General features: G+C 28.5%; 2 protein-coding genes across 2 annotated transcripts; one reads left to right on the forward strand and one right to left on the reverse strand.

Moving 5' to 3' along the window:
* The first annotated feature begins 6835 nt into the window (after positions 1–6835).
* LOC112287182 (small ribosomal subunit protein uS14z/uS14y/uS14x) lies at positions 6836–7916 on the forward strand. The gene is made up of 3 exons (XM_024529935.3): positions 6836–6958; positions 7488–7587; positions 7712–7916. Exons 1-3 carry the CDS (start codon positions 6897–6899, stop codon positions 7718–7720), a joined length of 171 nt encoding a protein of 56 aa, XP_024385703.1. The 5' UTR covers positions 6836–6896; the 3' UTR covers positions 7721–7916.
* Positions 7917–8298: 382 nt separating this feature from the next.
* Positions 8299–15630, reverse strand: LOC112287181 (serine/threonine-protein kinase GRIK1). The gene is made up of 6 exons (XM_024529933.3): positions 15610–15630; positions 9647–9712; positions 9439–9505; positions 9124–9248; positions 8909–8987; positions 8299–8767 (listed from the first exon to the last, which is right to left on the reverse strand). The coding sequence occupies exons 1-6, from the start codon at positions 15628–15630 to the stop codon at positions 8586–8588; spliced, it is 540 nt and encodes a 179-aa protein (XP_024385701.2). The 3' UTR covers positions 8299–8585.
* Positions 15631–18740: the final 3110 nt, after the last annotated feature.

Below are 18740 nucleotides of genomic sequence, written 5' to 3' on the forward strand. Positions count from 1 at the left end.
CAATGTCATGCTTTTTAGACTTATAAATGCACCAATAGCTTTTCAATATTTAATAAATGATATTTTTTTAGAATTTTTAGATGAATTTTTTATCTATTACCTAAATAATTTTTAATCTATTCTAAGAACATAAAAAAATATAAAATTCATATTTGTCATATATTATAAAAATAAAGAGATATGAAACTCTATATCAAGATAGAAAAGTATGTATTCTACACTACTCAGGTCAAGTTTTTAGGATACATCATTTCAAATGATGGACTTATGATGGATCTTAAGAAAATTCAAACTATTATGGATTGAAAGATCCCAAAAACAATAAGAGATGTCAAATACTTTTTAGAATTTTCTAACTACTACTGAATCTTCATTAAGAACTTCTCTCAAGTTGTAGCTTTACTTATACATTTCACTTATAAAGACAAACTTCAATGGAATTAAAAAAACAAAAGCAGCATTTGAAGCTTTAAAGACAGTCTTTATTTTTGCACTAATCTTATATTGCGTCAATTTTTTTAAACTATTTTTTTATTAAAAAAATATATATTAGACTTTGCTTTAAGTATTATATTATCACAAATGGAAAAAGATGGTAAATTTCATCTAATAGCTTTGCATTTAAGAAAATTTTCAGCAACCAAGATCAACTATAAGATTCATGACAAAGAACTTTTTGCAATTGTAGATTCTTTTCAAGAATGGTGCCATTATCTTGAAGATTCTTTTAATCTAGTCATTATTTATACTAACAACAAGAATCTTAAATATTTTATGTCAATACAAATTTAGAAATGTTGCCAAGCCCATTAGAATATGTCTTTGTCAAAATTTGATTTTAAGATAATATATTGATTCAAAAAATAATAAGATTTATTATATGCCTTTTTTAGATATTCTTATCTTACACCAAAAGAAAGAAATGTATCTTTTAATTAACAAAGAATAATTCTTTTGAATTTGGAATACTTTCATCTTTGAGCAATAAAATCAACATTGATTGTTGATTCAATTCTTGTCAAACAAATTCAATCAAATATGTCCTCTAATCCTCTTGTTCATAATATTAAAGATCCTTCTTTTAATTCTTATAATGCTTATAAGTTTGAGTTCAAAAACAACCTACTCTATTTTGAAGGACATTTATACATTCCAGAGGGAGAACCATGTTTACATATTCTTTAAGCACATCATGACTTTTCAATGGCCAAATATTTTGGATACAATAAGACTTTAAAATTTATATCTAGAGATTTTTAGTGGCTACAAATGTGGAAGGCAATGAAAGACTTTGTTTAATCATGCGACATTTGTCCAAGGTCAAAAACTCCTTATCATCGATCCTATGGACTCTCCAACCATTATCCATTTTACAAAAATCATAATCTTTTATTTATATAGATTTTATCATCGATCTTTCAGTCTCAAGTTCTTATGACTATATTTGTAATAGTAGATTATTTTACAAATATGACACATTTTATATCATGTACAAAATCTATTATAAGTAAAAAAACAACCAAGATTTTCTTTGATAATATCTATTACAATCATAGATTGCTTAAAAACATTATATTCGATAAGAGAACTCAATTTGTATCAAGATTTTGGAGAACACTTTTTAAGATTCTAAAAGTAGATATTAAACTATCTTCAGCTTTTCATCTTCAAACTAATAGACAAATAGAGTATATAAATTAAATTTTGGAGTAGTGTTTGATGTGTAATATCAATTACTAATAAGATGATTGGATAATTCTTTTACCATTGGTAGAATTTTCTTATAATAATATAGTATATTTTTTTATACAACAAATATCTTTTTTTAGTAATTATAGATATTATCCATGACTTGATACTTTTGACTTTTCAAAAGTTTTAATCTTCTTACAAAAGATTTCAAAAATAATTTATTTGAATTTCATACAATAATGAAGGTGCAACTAAAAGAGGCTCAAAAACAACAAAAGAGCAATGTCGATGTTCACTGTAAGGAACAACTTCATTTCTACATTGTTGATAAAGTATGGTTACTTCATTGTAGTATTAAAACTATTTGTCCTTGAGACAAGTTGGATTATTATAGATTTAAAGCATTTCTTATTTGTGAATAAATCAATCCAATGACTTATTGATTACATCTATTAGGGACTATGAAAATCCATCTCATATTTCATGTATCTCTTTTAAAGCCATATAAGATAGTGAATATCTCAAAAAAAAAAAAAAAACAAATACTATTGCCTCTTATAGAAGTCAATAATAATAAAGAATTCAAGGTGAAAAAAGTCTTAGATTCAAAGTAGTGCCGACATAGATTTAAAATATCTTATTCATTGTTGTGGATAAAATTTTAACAAACACACATAAGAGCCAACAAAAAATCTTACAAATATAGCAGAGAAGATCAAAGCTTTTCATCAACAACATCTATTAAAATCAAGATGAAAGATAGAAAATCTTTGCTATAAAGAAATACAATTTAAAAAAAATATTATATTCTATCTTTTATCCTTGTTTGTAGTTTCTATATTATTGTGGTATTAAGGAAATGGGAAATCAATAGCCAATAGGTTTAATTCAAAAGCCATCATTTGTTGACTTATTATAGGAGACATTATGATTATCACAACCTTGAAGATGACATAATAGAAATAAAGACTTTTAAGAACGACATGTTTTTCTTTGAATAGATGGTAAGATACAATGCATTTGGTATTATGAACTGAGAAAAAATTCTCAATGTTTGGTGATTTTATTGGAGGTAAGAATGATTCTTGATAGTGTTACAAATTTTTTGTTTGAAGAAAATTACAAAAGTTTCAATAATGATTAAATATTAGGGTGGTCTTTCTACGCTAGAATAGGACATTATCAATGGCTGAGAAGTCTTATTTATTACTTTCAAAAGGAATAAAGATCAGAGTATGTAGCAAATACAATTTTCTACGTATTAGACTTCCTCAACATGTGATCACTACTCTTCTTGGAACTTGTTGCTAGAAGGAAAGGTAATGTCATGGATATATATCTATTAAAATTATTGTCTAGATAATATGAATAAATAGAAGTAGATAAAAATAGATTAATTTTATATTATCTTCTAGAAAAGCTTCTTATAAGTTTTTTAGATGTTGTTTTGACTTTATATATATTTATAGTTGATTGATAGATTAGAAACTTGGTCAACAAGCTAACCGTGTGTCACATGTATTGGTAGCTTGCAAAATAAGTTAATTATGTGGTACCTATATAGAAAACTTATCTTGCAAGTTAAGATACATGTCATGCAAAGTCAACATGTTTTTGGAGATCTTATAGAATGTCGCCATATAGATCCTAAGTAGATAGTATATATAAAGGCAAGAGTGAAGTCTTTTTTACTCTTATCAATTCTTTTCTTGCTTCTAGTCTGATTTCAAGAATCTCTACTTTCTTTATCTTTTGAAAATAGCCATTTTAATTTCTTTTTTAATATAGATGCTTCTCTATTTCTATTTTGTCATATTTCTTTGAAAGAGCCTTACTTGATTATTTGCTTTCATCAAATTTTTATCCTTGACAATAGTTGAATATTAATTAGAAATCAATTTTGTTTGTATTTTCACCATATAATTGTGTTATAATATGATATCTTATATATAGCTTGTAGTATAAATTAACAATGTGGCGCACATAAAGAAAAATTGTCTTGCAAGTTAAGACATGTGTTTCACAAATTAGATACATGTTGGAGGTCTTATAGAACATTATAATGTAGTTCTTAAATAGATGGTATATATAGAAGCAAGATAGAAGTGATCTTTGCTCTTATCAACTCTTTTCTTACATCTAGTCTAGTTTTAAGAGTCTCTAATTTTCTAGCCTTTGCTAATATCCATTCCAATTTCTTATTAAATATATTTACTTTCTCATTTCTAATTTTTCATCTTTTTTTTATTTATTTCTTATCTATTTATATATTTTCTTTGAATTCTTATCTTTGGCATAATCAAAAGAAAATTTAAAAAATAATATCAATTAAAAAGTGGATTATTTTTAATTTTTAATATACTTATGCTTTATCAAAAGAAAGAGGTAATCTATTCTTAATTAAAAAAAGATAAGACTTTCATATCGTAAGTATACTCTTATTAATTCAAGGGTGAAAATTCAATAAAGATAAATAAAGAAGTAAAACTTACTTCAAAGAAAGATTATAAAATGAAAAGAAAAAAAAAATGTATATTCAAAAGAAACTAGAATGGCTATTATCAAAAGACAACAAAACTAAAGACCCTTAAAACTAAACTAAAAGCAAGAATGGAGTTGATAGGAAGGAAGATGGTACCACTCTTACATCTATTTATATTATTTATAAAAGAACTATATAGCAACAGTCTATAGGACCTTTGATATGTGTTCAATTTGCAAAAAATGTGTCTTAATTTCCAAAGTAAGTTTCATATATGTTCACCACATAGTGAACTTGTACCACAAGCTATCAACTTAATGTTGTATTGTAATACAACTATATAGTGAAAATATAATTAAAAATAAAATTTTAATTAATATCTAATTATCTTGGTTTAATAATAATTCAAGATATTTAAATATGGCTTTTATAAAAGCCTTTTAGTTTATTTTCTTGTCTTAATAGTTAGTAGATTAAAGGTTGGTTAGTAATTTTACCTTTTAGGTTGTAGAAACTCTTTTATTGCTTTAGAAAGACCAAAAATTAATAGAATCAAGTTAGAAGAGATAAATAATTAGCATGGTTGATACTAGGATTAAGTTGAAAATTGAGTTGGGCTAAAAATTCCCTAGGATAAGTTAGATTGATGCCCGAGGATCAACCATTTGAGAGAAAGGGTCGAAATTAGACCTCTAACCACTAAAATGACTGCTTAGGACAAAATAGGAGGACATTTGAAGATTAGCAATTAGAATTAGTTAGCTAACTTAAAGCTTCTTCTAGAAACATAAGGCTTGCTTTTGTAGGAGTTGGTTTGACTTTGCAATTGGTGTTCAAAGTTAGGATTTGTATAAGTGATTTGGGATTTATATAATACAATTAAAGCTAGCACTCTTAGTTAGTTCATGAAATTGTTGTCACATCTATGATTCAAAATTTGATAGTGCTTGGTTAATTGGGTGTGTTAAGTATATGTAAAATTTTGACACAATCTAACAATGTAGTTGAGAGATATCTAGGTTTTGATACAATAAAGTATTAGAAGTTGGTAGTTTGAAATTAGGTGAAATTTCTATGAAATTTGAAGATCTACTAATCAGATCAAAGTGAAATTTGGCTTGGTCTAAGAAGACTTGAAGATCAAGCTATACACCAATTTCGAGTTGAAGTTAAGAATAAAAGAAGGAAAAATCACCACTCGAACATTTGTATCAATTTTCAAGTTGGCGGCCAAGTAACATCAATGTGGTTTTTGAGAATTTTCTCACAATTTGTACGTTTGATTGGGATGAATTCTTTTGGAAACATAGAAGACTTATGATAACATTTGTATGCAAAATTTTGCTGTAAGTAGATGATTAAATTAAGAATTATAGCTTGCTGAAGCTTACTAATTAGAATTAGGGCTTATAAAGTAAAATCAAAATTACCTAATTATGAAAGTAATAAGGCAATTGTAGTTTATATATGGTTGAGATTATTAAGAAGAGTGTGTTTGAGCACTTTGTATTGGATTTAAGCACTCTTGAATTAAAATTAAAATTACATTCTTCTTATAAAAGTGAAACATATTAGGATTCTTAGATACTTGTAAAATACAATCCTACCTTCTACAACTGGATGCTTGGTGCATTTCTGAATAAGACCACATGTAATACGACAACGTGCAACATGTAGCTAACTTGTTGGCCAAGTTTCTAATCTACCAATCACATACTAACACATATAAAGGTAAAACCAAATCTATAAAGCTTCTAAAAAGCTTCTCTATAAGATATTATCAAATTAATTTGCTTTTACCTACTTCTACATATTCATATTATCTAAGTGACTAAAGGAGTAAAAATAAATGTTCGGAACAAAAGGCTTCTAATTTTTTAATTTTTTTAATATTAGCATGTGTTTAATTATAGAAAAATCAAAAAATAAAGAAAGATAAATATATTTAAAATAACTAAATAATGATATCTTTTATTTTAAAAAATAAAAAAATTAATCATTTAATTTTGATGTAACTATAATTGAATTTTTGCCAAGATGTGTATTGCATGAATATTTATGATAGACATACACCTTCTTCAAAAATCTATGAAAGTTCAACATTCTCTATTGTTTCTATTTAGCTTAATAATCCACATACACAAGAATAATGCACTTGAGTGAAGACATTATCCGTTAAAATAATAAAATGGAAAAAATTACAAATATCTAAAAATAATAATAATAATAAAATCTCCACTAATATATGGATTTAAAACCAAAACTTCATATGCCATAAAGATTTCACTTCTACATGCACCATAATATCCATCTTTTACACGTCGTTTGGAAAATTCAAAATAAATATGCAGTAACGGGTTTTGCCCTTGCCCACTACTACTAAACCTTGGGAATTTCGATTTAAGAAAAATATGAAGCGCCGAAGGCAGACAGGAATCTGGAGGAATTTTGAGTCGCCTGATTCCACAGCAAAACAGCCTTCCTCGCGGCAGACTGGAGCCCCTTTGGACCCGATACCCATGACACTTATGCCTGGGAGATACCTGGGATCAATATATACCTTGACCGTGTATCCCATGCCCTAACCCTAATAAACAACCCTTTCGCTGATTTCGGTCTCTTTTAAAGCGGAACCAAGGTTTTGGCAGACTCCTTTCGCCTTCAACCCTCTCGTGAGCTGTTGCTCTCGCGTCGCCCTTCGCTCCCCTATCGCCATCCCACCATGGGTCACGAAGCGGTGTGGAACTCTCACCCTAAGGGCTACGGGCCCGGCTCCCGCACCTGGTATTTCCTTCTCTTTCTCTCCCACATATGGCAACTAGGGTTGGGATTTTTGTGGTTTTCAAAGGCCGACAAAGACGAATGTGTTTGAGTTTGCCGTAAGATAAATGCGGTGGATTTTAGGGTATGGAACAGGGTTTGTTTTCTCTCGCTGTAGCGGACGATTTACTTGGAACTCAACTCTGCGCTCCGCAGATTGAGTTTAGGGTTTTCTTATTATGAAAACAAGACTTGGCCACTTGAAATCTTGTTGGAATACATGCAAATCCTCACTTTTAGGGGTTCTTTAAAGAGGACTCCACAATATCATACTTTACATGTCGATGTTATGTGTGGAATCCGAGTGGGGTGAATCTCTAAATAATGATTCCTTGCAGATAGTCTATTGAGCATTTTTCAAACGAGTTTCGCTCCGGCACAGATCATTTACGTGGGCTGGACATATAGCACGCTTATTTACTAGAGGCACTATTCAATGTCTAGGTTACCTCTGAACTTTGCTTACTGAAATACTTTTGATTTCTTTGATCAGCCGGGTCTGTGGGAACTCCTGCGGAATGATTCGCAAGTACGGCATCAACACCTGTCGTCAATGCTTCCGCATCTACTCCAAGGATATCGGATTTGTGAAGGTACTGTCCAGACGTGCCCAACCATTTTTCCTGATTTTCGAATCGGTTGCTGTGGACGCAGTTAGTTGCTCGCTTTAGCGTTTATTTCGTTTTTAACACCGCTTTCGCGTGTCACGTTGTGCAGTACCGCTAAAGGGATATCGGAGGGGCTCGGCGAGCGAAAGACCTTATGTAACCACTGTAGGTCACGCTATTGGAAGGCAAATTGATTGTGATTGTGGAATCCACTAACATAAAGCTTTGACCAATTTTGTGTTTTTCACATTCATGTCATCACTGTCGATCATGGTTCGTGAAATACAAAACTATCTTCAGTAGTTACTTCCTAATTATGATCTGCATTGCTGTATGTGTCGCTTTAGCGACAGAATTAGGAACTTAGTTTCTCGTATTGGTTTTGGCATGAGAATTAAGCTAATTCACTTACTCAAGCCGTCAAATCGAATCGCTTACTTCTAAATCCAGCATTGCGTCTTTGGAAGATTCGGGGAATGACAGTGGTTGTATTCGCATGTATCTTTTGTTTTGGATTTGCATATGATATTTTGGACAAACATGAGGCATTTAAACCAACGGCTGCACTGGTTGTAACCTCCCTTTTTCGCGATGTGATACGATCTACCATTAGGTTGTGGAATCTGACATTTCCAACACCAAGACAAAACTTGAGCCAACGCCAAATCCTGATGCTGCTTACAAAATTGCATACGATTTCAATAAAGCTTGCAATTTCAGCACTATCAAATTGCCAACCAAGTGTTCTGTACAAGTCGGGCCAATGAGAGGGTGGCTAAACCGATCCACCTGTTATGCAACTGCACTCTGCAAAGCACTACAATCCTATCCCACACAAAGTGCGCACTGGGCGTGAGAATCTCAAACTGGTACTCTTCCGAACCGAATGCCCCACGGAGTTGAGACGCGCACCCTGATGCTCGGGATCCTCTCGCTTTGTTCCCTCCTCTACACCCCGTGCAGCATGACAACTGGTTCCCCCATCAAACTACGCTTCCCAGCTCCACGCTTCCGTTCCCGCCCACTGCCAATGCAGCCCCGCCTGCCGGAAATGGATGCTGCACCTCGTACACTGTCGGGTTACAGCTTGCTTGCACTTGCGCGTACCCGCGCGTCGACCATGGATGAGCGGCTGCTACCGCCAATGAAAAACGTTTCCTTGCATCTGCACCCACTCAAACCCACCACATCTCAAATGCATGTCCCCATGTTCAAATCCTACATCGCGCATTCCTGCAATCCCGAATACCTTTCCACACCGAGATCCGGTCCCGTCCGTTCCACAATCCTCCAAACCCCATCTCACCTTTGCACAGAAGCCCTCTCAGCAAATCCGCCAGCTCCGGGTTTGTGGCTTCCGGGACCAACAAAGGCTGGTTCACAATCTGCACGAGGCGGTGGTACTGTTAGCGCCTGGATTACCCCGGGAAAATGCTCGCCATGTGGAGCTCATTCATCCCAGCGAAACCGATATGCTGGCAACATGTGCACAACGCAGTGGCGATGCACGACTCCGTCTACCTTCTCATAGATGGAAGGGAGTGTGTCGCCCATGAACGGGTAGCGCCCCATCACCATGCAGTACAGAGTGCACCCCAGAGCCCACACGTCTGCTTGCCGCCCACGGTAATAACTCCCTGTCAAGCCTGTAACATGCCCACGCCCCTACCATCAGTGCTGCACCGCCCTGTCAAGGTTGGGACCAGTTCAATCGCCATCCATTACCATAATTCTGGAGCAAACCAGTCAAGGGCTCTCCAGGATGACTTCATGCTCGGGGCTGGGTGGCCATCGCAACAACAAACACTTGCTTCAGAAGAGCGACGACTTACATACCTGAGCAACATTCGGGGGCTGTGAAGACTGGAGTTCCAGGGGATCGCCACAGTTCGTCATTATCTCCCTGTTCGGAAAACAAATAATCGGCAGGGCGTTACCACCCTACATCTACTCCTGCAAAGTCAATGACAAACGACGCCTACTAGCTCCTAACATACTGACTCCACCCCAAAAACAGAGCATCACGAAGCATCGCCAAGCATACCTCAAATGTCCGGCTGCAACCAAAGTCGCATATTTTGACTGAACCATCCACATTCCTCAGGCAGTTCTCCGATTTGATGTTGGTATGGATGTTGGAAAATGAGTTGTCCAATTATTTTTGTGATAATTGATGATTTGTTTTATATATTGCTATATTACTTGATTCAATCATTTTATTTGTTTATTTGAGGATAGAAAGCTACATATAGTTTTATGTCCACTTTTAATATTTTGAAAATGATTCTCCAAAACTTTGATACAAATTGAGTCCCTACTGTCAATATGATATTGATTTGTAGTTTATAGTAATGATTGTTAACAAAAATTTTAGATATTTCTTCACTTGTGTGGCAATTTTCGTATATGATAAAAAATGTGTTATCTTGGAACAATATTCTATCATAAATATAAAGTCATATGAACTTGAGACTAAAAAATCTATGATAAAATCTATAGAAAAAAAAACCATGATTATTTTGGTATAAATTTTAAATAAAAAAATCCATAAGGCTCTTCATGATTGTACAAAGATTTTAATTGCCTTCTATATTTGAACAAAAATCTTTAGGTAATAGCTCTAAAATCCTGTTGAGTCTTAAATGTCTTATTTCTAGGAAATCATGTGGAATTTGAAGAGAAGATAGTCGTACTTCACTTTCTCAAATATGTAAGTGTCATTTAAAATAGAATAGATTATTTTTAAATTTAAATTTAGAAATATCATAAGATTTAGAATTATTTTTAATATCATGAATTATAGGATTTAAAGATATATTTGATTGAACTTACTTTAAAAAAATTTAATCAATGCTCAATGTTGATTTTATAGCACAAATATAAGATTACTTTAGCTTTTAAAGAATTATTTGTTGTTGATTAAAAGTTATATTTTTTTCATCTACTGCAAATAAAATTTCTACAAATGACATTTAATAAAATTTGTTGGATTATGGTTCATAAGTGATCTTGAATTCAAATATTCAATCAAACTTGGCAATGATTTAAAATATGTGATGACATAAGATATTTGAGATTTTTGTGATTTGTATAAAACAATCACCAGACTAGATCTAGATCACAAATCCATTCTTGAAATAAATCTATAATTACAAAATGTTCTTTGTTGGGAATCTTATAATTGATTTTGGCTACTAAAATTTTTCTTAAATGAAATGCTAGTAGGTGAAGTTTATCATTTATTCCCATTTGTAATGATATTTTACTTAAAGTAAAGTTTGATGCATATATTTCAATAAAAATTACCTTAAAAAGGTTGATGCAACATGAATTTGATACAAAAATAAAAGTTGTCTTTAAAGCTTCAAATATTGCCATAACTTCTTTATTTTTTATGGTTTTTTTTGTACAAATCAAAAATATAAATAAAGTGCAACTTGAACAAAAACAATTGATAAAAATCTAAGATAATTGACAAATCTTCAAAAAAATATTTGACATCTCTTATTGTTTCAAAAACTTTTAATTTGTGATGGTTTGAACTTTCTTAATATCTTTCATGAAGCCATGATTTGAAATGATGTATGCTAAGAAGTCAACTTAAATTATGTAGAATACACACAATTCCATCTTAGAGTATAGTTCTATATCTTTAAGCTTTTGTAACACATAAAAAATATGAAATTCAAGCTTTTTTATATTTTTAGAGCAGATTAAAATGTTGTTCAGATATAAACAACAAAAATATATAACAATTCTTTAAAAACATCATTCATAACATGTTAAAAATCTGATATTACATTTATAAGTTCAAAAGGCATGATATTATATTCAAAATATCCATATTTAATTTAAAACATAGTCTTTTATTTTTTATTTTTATGCATACTAAATTATATGCTTTTCATATATTTTTTTTTATATGGATCTTACCTTGATTCATTTAATTAAGAAGTTTTGATATTAAACATCATTAGTACTTATTCTTGATGGTAATTTTTTTGAGCTCTTAATAATTTATGCCCATCCATAATATACATTTTTTCTTCACAAAAAAAAATATAAGTTTTTTCTAGAGATTTAGAATAGCATTTGAAGTTCTTGACAAAGTTTTTATTAATATATTCTTTAAGTGCATCCAACTTATTTTATAATAAGCTATATTTTGGATCAAATGGTAATTGAGTTCTTTATTGAAGATCAATTGAGCAATCATAAGGATGATGTACTAAAAAAATATCTATATTTTTCTTCTTAAAAACTACTTAATAAACTTTATACAAACTTAGAATTTTGTTTCAAAACTTTTTACTATTAGAAATGGGTATGGCATATTTAACAAAAGGTAATCTTTCTTTTGCAACATGCATGAAAGCTTCTATACTTACTAATAAAGGTTTGATTAAACTAGACTTGTAACTTTTTATTTAAATAATACAAGTTTAGGTTATAATATTGGGAAAATTAAGATTTCAAAAAATCCAATATATTTAAGAATTATACTTTTCTAGCTACAATTAACCTAAAAGAAGTACATTAAAGAAATATCTAATAATATTAAATATTCTTAAATTATTATAATTATTACTTCTTATATTTATAAAAAAAAAAAAAAAAACTTTTATGGACAATAAACAATGATATATGATTTTTATATATATAGGCTTAGTTTTTTTAACTATATATATATATATATATATATATATATAGTCTTCACCTATATAAGAAGCTAAGGTTTTTGAATCTAATAATACAAAGAGTTTGTAATTTTTTAGTTTTAAATAAATATCTATTATAAAACAAAGTAAAAGATCGTAAGAAAGAATATAACCTTCACTAGATGTTGTGATCTCTATCAATGCATCTTAATTAGTGGATTAATTAAAAATATAATTTTAAGTCATTTTATTATATAAATATTAAGATTATAGATTATTTTTAATTATTTACTTATTTATTAGAATTTAGAAGCATTTGTAAGTTACAAAAGTCTTATTGAAAGAAAAGTCATAAAAATGGAGTCTTCGTAAGTCTTAGAGGAAATTATCTTAGTTAATTTACTATATTTACTTGTTGTTAAGTATTAAGGATTAATTATTGAGATCAATTTCTTCATTTGCCTCATATCTATATTTATTACTTATAATAATCCTATCAATGATTAATTAATAGTTAGAAGAAGCATGAACTTCATATCTTTTTAATTTATTATATAGAAAATAGGATTTTTAGTAGATGTAAATTGATTTTATTATTATAAAAAATCACCAAAATAGGAAAATATATCCTTAAATAGATATTATTAATATAGAAATATTATATGATTTTTTATAATTTATTTAGAATTATTTAGGAATTTTTTATAAAAGATTTCAAGATCTTGGTAAAATTGAGTTTTATCACCTTAGGAGCCACTATGAAGAAATGAAGCAAGATTCATAGGCCATTCAAGGTTCTTAGGCTAATTGGGTGTTTTTAAACACCATGGTGAAGTCAAAAATGCAAAAAAAAGAGTTTTTTTAGTAGAAAATAGAAAGTTCAGCAGCTAGTCTAATCCTTGTCAAAAGAAAAGTACATAAGTCCCATATGGGTTGTAGCACCTTGGATATAGGTAGGAAGATAAGATTAAGGCCTTGTCACCTCTCTTAACAATCCATATACACTACTTGCAAGCCTTCTTGAGGCTCAAACTCTTGGTCTCTTAAAGCAAGTTACTCTTGAAGTAAAAATTATTTATTTAAATTTTTCTATTATTTACCTTCTATCTTTAATTTGACATAACTTACTCATAATAAATTTTAATTTACATATTTTTATATCATTGAAAAGATAAAAAACTATCTATCTAAAAATATATTTTTTAATTTTTAATTTTATTTTTTACTAAATAAAAATCTAGTAAACAAATTGTAACTAGTTTTATAGTGTATAATTGCTTGATTATATTTGTTTACTTATTTTGTATTGTTCTTCTTTTGTTCTTATTCTTGCTACTTCTACTTCACACCACCAATTACAAGCAACTTTTAATTGATGCTATCTTATAATTTAGATAGAGGGAGAAATTTACCCTCGTAGATGTTGCACAAGGTTCTAGCCACACAGATTCTATTATAAGTGGAATTTTTTTTTCCAATGCATTACCCTCTTTGGCAATCATGCTCTTCATTTTTTGATTGTATTGCTTTTTTGGACAATGTTGAGGAGTATACATATATTTTTTATAGTATTAAAAAAATAATAATAAATAACAATATTAAGTCATTTTTTTATTAATGAGAAATTTAAAATATATTGTATTAATTTTTATAAGTTTAAGCTTTCAAAAATAAGTATTTAAAAATTTAAAATTTATTCTTATTAATTTATTTCTTCACATCTTATAAAATATTTGTTCTTGATGTCACTTAAAACATTAATTAATGCATGCAATGGCTTTAATAATAAATTCTTCTAATAAATTTTGATATTGTCAATTATAAAATTTTGATATTATTTTTTATTTTTATCAAAATTGATTTATAAGAATCTTGCCATTATATTTTAATCCATATCAATTTTTATTGATAATGACTTTATCATTCTTATCCTTATTGCAAGTAAGGTTTTGGAATTTGGTAGCACATGTGGTGGTTAAATATGATACTTATTGTAAAGATAGAATTTTGGTCTCTGCTATCCTTTCTTGATCACTTTTTAGAAATATGACTATTAATACTTCCAAAAATAAATTTGGGTCATACAAAAATTGTAAATATTTTCTATCAAAAGTATAAATCAAATGATAGTATTTACAGATGAAATTGCACTATAAATTCAAATTCAATAACTCTATTAAGATATTTAAAAGTGTGTAGCTTTAGATAGAGTTTGACTTTTTGTAGAAAATCTTTAAATTTTTGATCTTGTTCTATCATATTTCTTCACTATATTAAGCATTGCTTCTTTCATACTAGTAGTAGGAATACTTCTTAAATTAAATTGTTAGGTTAATCTACTTGCTTCTTTCAATTATATAACTTTATGGCATAGGTATAAGACCTCATTATTGGCTTTTTCTATAAGCATGAAAATAATACCTCTTTGGTTGATATTAGTTATTCATGAAATTTCCACTCCAAGAGTATTGATAAATTTATAAAAATCTATAATAGTTGTAAATATTCTTACTTTTATTAAATATATTATTCATAATATTTTTTATTTTTATAATAAATAATTTTAATAAATATTCAAATAAAATAAGAAGAAGGTAATTGAAAACCTCTAATATCAAATAATTTGTTTTACAAAAAAATATAGTCTATCATCTTTAAATAAAGAGTCAATTTTAAAATAAATAAAATAAAATATATTTTTAAAAGTAGATGCTATGTAATACTAAAAGCACAATAAAAGTTGTGAATTATTCATTTTTAAAGCAAAATAAGAATATTGAATTAGAAATATTGTTGAATTGTCAAAGATATGAGTCATAAAGAATCAAATGATCAATACACTTTTGTATCACTAAAAAAATAGATAATCACTTAAAGATGTGAGGATAAATTTTAATCTTCAATCAAAATTAGAAAATGGCCTCAATTAGAGTTTCTTGTAATTGGTGGTGTAAAATGAGACAAGAAAGTAATAAGAAGAAAGAAGAACAACAAAAAAAAACAAGTAAATAGATTGTATTCAAGCAATTATACACTTTAAAACTAAGTCAATCTGTTTATTATATTTTAAATTAATAAAAAATTAATAATAAAAATAAAATTTATACTTTTAAATAGATGGTTTTATTATGTTTACAATGATATAAAAAACATATAAATCTAACTTACTATAAGTAAGATATGAAGGTTTAAAGATAGAAAGTAAATAATTAATAAGTTAAGAGAAAATATTTTGTCTTAAGGATAACTTGCTTATAGATGAAAGGTTTAAACCTCACCAAGACTTATATGCAGTGTATATGAGTGTCTTTAAAAGGCCTTAAGGCCTCAATCTTATTGTTTTACCTACATCCAAGGTGCTACAATCCATATAGAATTTGTGCACATTTTTTCCAACAAGGACAAATTTGTCCCCCTATTTTCTATTAGTTTCACTTATATTTTATCATTATAGACTACACAATTTTGTTTAAAAATACCTTACTAGCCAAAGAATCTTATATGGCCTTCAAATCTTACTCTATTTTTTCATAGTAACTTCCAAAGTGGTAAAAATTGATTTTTATCAAATTCTTGAATTGTTTTCAAAAAATCCCTAAATAAATTATTAAATAAATTTTAAATAATTTCTAAATAATTTCTAAATATTTTTAATTTTAATATAAATTTAAAACTATATATTTTTATTTTTAAAAAAATTTATAATATTATAATAAATTCAAATTAATTTAAAATTATATTTTTATATAAATAACTATAAATATATGGGATTATTTTTTATACTAATATATATAGATTTTTTCATAAATAATTCATATAAATAAAAATCCGATTAAAAATTGATCTTAATAATTAACCATTAATATTCAATCATAAGTAAAAATATTAAATCAACTAAGATAATTGCTCCTAAAACTTAATAGGACTCCATTTTTATAAAAAAATTCTATTAAAACTCTTGTATATTATAAAAATTTCTAAATTCTAATAAATACTTAAAAAATCAAAAAGACTCTTTTATTTTAATATTTTTATATTTAAATAATCTAAAATTATATTTTTAGTATTTTCACCAATTATGATTTATTGATGGAACTTACAAAAGATCATGTAATAGTTACACCAAATTGGCTATTGTTAAAATCAAAAAGATTACAAACTCTTAAAACAAAACTAAGAATAAAAAAGACATTAATAAGAGTGAGAAAGAGCTCACTTCTATCTCTACATATATTATCTAACTAAGAGCTGGGTGGAAAATTCTAAACAACTTTTAAGATGTTTTCAACTTAAAAATGACATATCTACCTTACAAAACAAGTTCCATACATTTGCACCATATAACAAATTTATACCACAAATCACTACCATATGTGACACATGGCTAAGTGTCATGGACATGAATCTCAAAGAACCAAATATTCAATACACTCTTGCATAATTCAAAAATAATAGATATTCACTCAAAATTAATATAATATTGAAATTAGAATGACTATTGCTAAAGATAAGAAGAATAGAAAGTCTTGAAATAAGACTAAGGACTAAAAAGACATTAGCAAGAGTAAAGAAGGCTTCATTCTTGCTTCTATATATACTATCTAACTAGAAGCTAAATAAATTTATAACTAAATAAATTTTAAAATTTGAAAAGTGATGAAGTTAATTTATTTTATTTTAAATAATTAATTTAATTTTAGAATAGATTTATATTACAAATTTCTTAATTCTTTCATATAAAAATATAAATCATAGGAAAAAGAAAAGAAAAAATCTATACAAATAACTTACATAGAAAGAAAAATATCTTAGGTGCATTAAATCTTTGTCTAATAAAAATGAATAAATTCTAAAACAAATTTCAATTCACACCTCAAGATAAAAATGTATGGAGTTATTTCTAGTGCTTTAATCTTATAAATTATCAAAATATGCTTAATGTTAGTGACTTCTTTTTTATTCTATAAAATAAATTCTTGTATAAAGAAATAGATATGTATGCTTATAAATTCATTTTAATTCTAAAATAAACACATCTAATTTAGTAATAACACATTCTCTAAAAATTTTAAACCTACCAAAATTATGGTCTATAAAGTAAGTATACAATTACAAATTTTATTCAGTGAACTTCTATATTTTTATGTCTTTGGCAAATTGAATATATAATGATGAAATTTGTAAAATTAATTTTTAAAAGATTCTTTGATAAGATTATTAACACATTATATAATTGAAGCTGAGGAGAAATTAAATTATTGTATAAAACAGAAGAGGAATTTGGTTTTTTTTTCTTAAATGTTGAATTAGCATTTTTGGCTTGATTTGATTTTATGCATTGTTAAATTAGTTTGGAAGCTAATTGGTTGAAATTACAAGTCTTGAAACTTAAGAGTCTAAATTGAAATTTTTATTATCTTCAAGTTCTTTTTAATCAGAGCAATGTTAAATTAAGACTAAGAATATTCAAAGAAGCTATGTTCATGTGGTTGGTTTGGCATTTTAAGAAGCAGTTAATGAATAGAGAATAAGAATTAATCTTAATAGTATTGTTTGTTTTTTTTATTTTATTTTGTGTGCCTCATAAAATATATCTAATTAGATTATAGAAATGTTTTTAGGCCTATTGCAATTGAGATTAGAAAAAATCTACACTACACAAATTTGTCCATTTGTATCTCCTTTTGTGGCCAGGGAAGAGTAGAAAGGCATGAACCTGCAAAGTCAATGACAGTATCAGTATTGGCACAACCTAAGCTGTAAGAGTGGAATGAAGGCATATCCCATTTGTCTCCTCATGATATAAGCAAAGTGTACATGGGATGCACAAATATGCACACATGCTTATTAAGGCAAATGCCTCCTCTTCATGGGGTTCCCTCAATCTGGGGAGCAAGTTTGCACTGTGAGTCAGACACTGGCTCTTTTTTATCCTTAAATCTTGGTATTCATTGCTGAAGGTTCCTTTGCATGATCTGCTTGGATATTCCCACTTCCATTTTTGTCATCCATGGGCAGGCATTCAAAATCTCAGTTGCTTTGGGAAATTTTGTGTTGGTGTAAGCCATGCCACCTGCAGCACTGTTGCTGTGTAAATTAGGCAGCCTTCCACTTTGATTTTTGTAGTACACATGTTACACTATTTTTTCAGTTTTTGTTGCTTCCTTTTCACCCAACTTCTTTAGGGAATATGTGGATGGGTACAACAATTGGGTCACCTAAAAACAGGAATCCTCTTTTAAGTATTCAGCTTTACATGCCAATCCATCTTGTCAAGGGGCAAAGGAAAGTTGGGGACAGGCAAAAAGATCTTATAGACTCCTACATAACAATTGTAATACTTGATGTGCACTGTAAAAAATTATTTGCTAACAAACACCAGGAATGGCAGAATTTCATTCATTTAATTGGTGAAATACACATGACTATCAAGCTCACAAGGTCTATATGTTACAACAAAAGCCAAAGGAACATATCAAC

The sequence above is a fragment of the Physcomitrium patens genome, chromosome 10 (assembly GCF_059467195.1).
Source record: "Physcomitrium patens ecotype Gransden chromosome 10, ASM5946719v1, whole genome shotgun sequence".
Classification (NCBI taxonomy): domain Eukaryota; kingdom Viridiplantae; phylum Streptophyta; class Bryopsida; order Funariales; family Funariaceae; genus Physcomitrium; species Physcomitrium patens.

Excerpts from the sequence above, each read along its gene's own strand:
- LOC112287182 (XM_024529935.3), top strand. The coding sequence starts at position 6,897 with ATGGGTCACGAAGCGGTGTGGAACTCTCACCCTAAGGGCTACGGGCCC. Across the intron at positions 6,959-7,487 it reads GGGCCCGGCTCCCGCACCTG|CCGGGTCTGTGGGAACTCCT; the intron begins GTATTTCCTTCT and ends TTCTTTGATCAG.
- LOC112287181 (XM_024529933.3), bottom strand. The coding sequence starts at position 15,630 with ATGGATTGTAGCACCTTGGAT. Across the intron at positions 8,988-9,123 it reads TCCCTTCCATCTATGAGAAG|ATTGTGAACCAGCCTTTGTT; the intron begins GTAGACGGAGTC and ends CGCCTCGTGCAG. Across the intron at positions 8,768-8,908 it reads GAGAGGGCTTCTGTGCAAAG|ATGCAAGGAAACGTTTTTCA; the intron begins GTGAGATGGGGT and ends GAGTGGGTGCAG.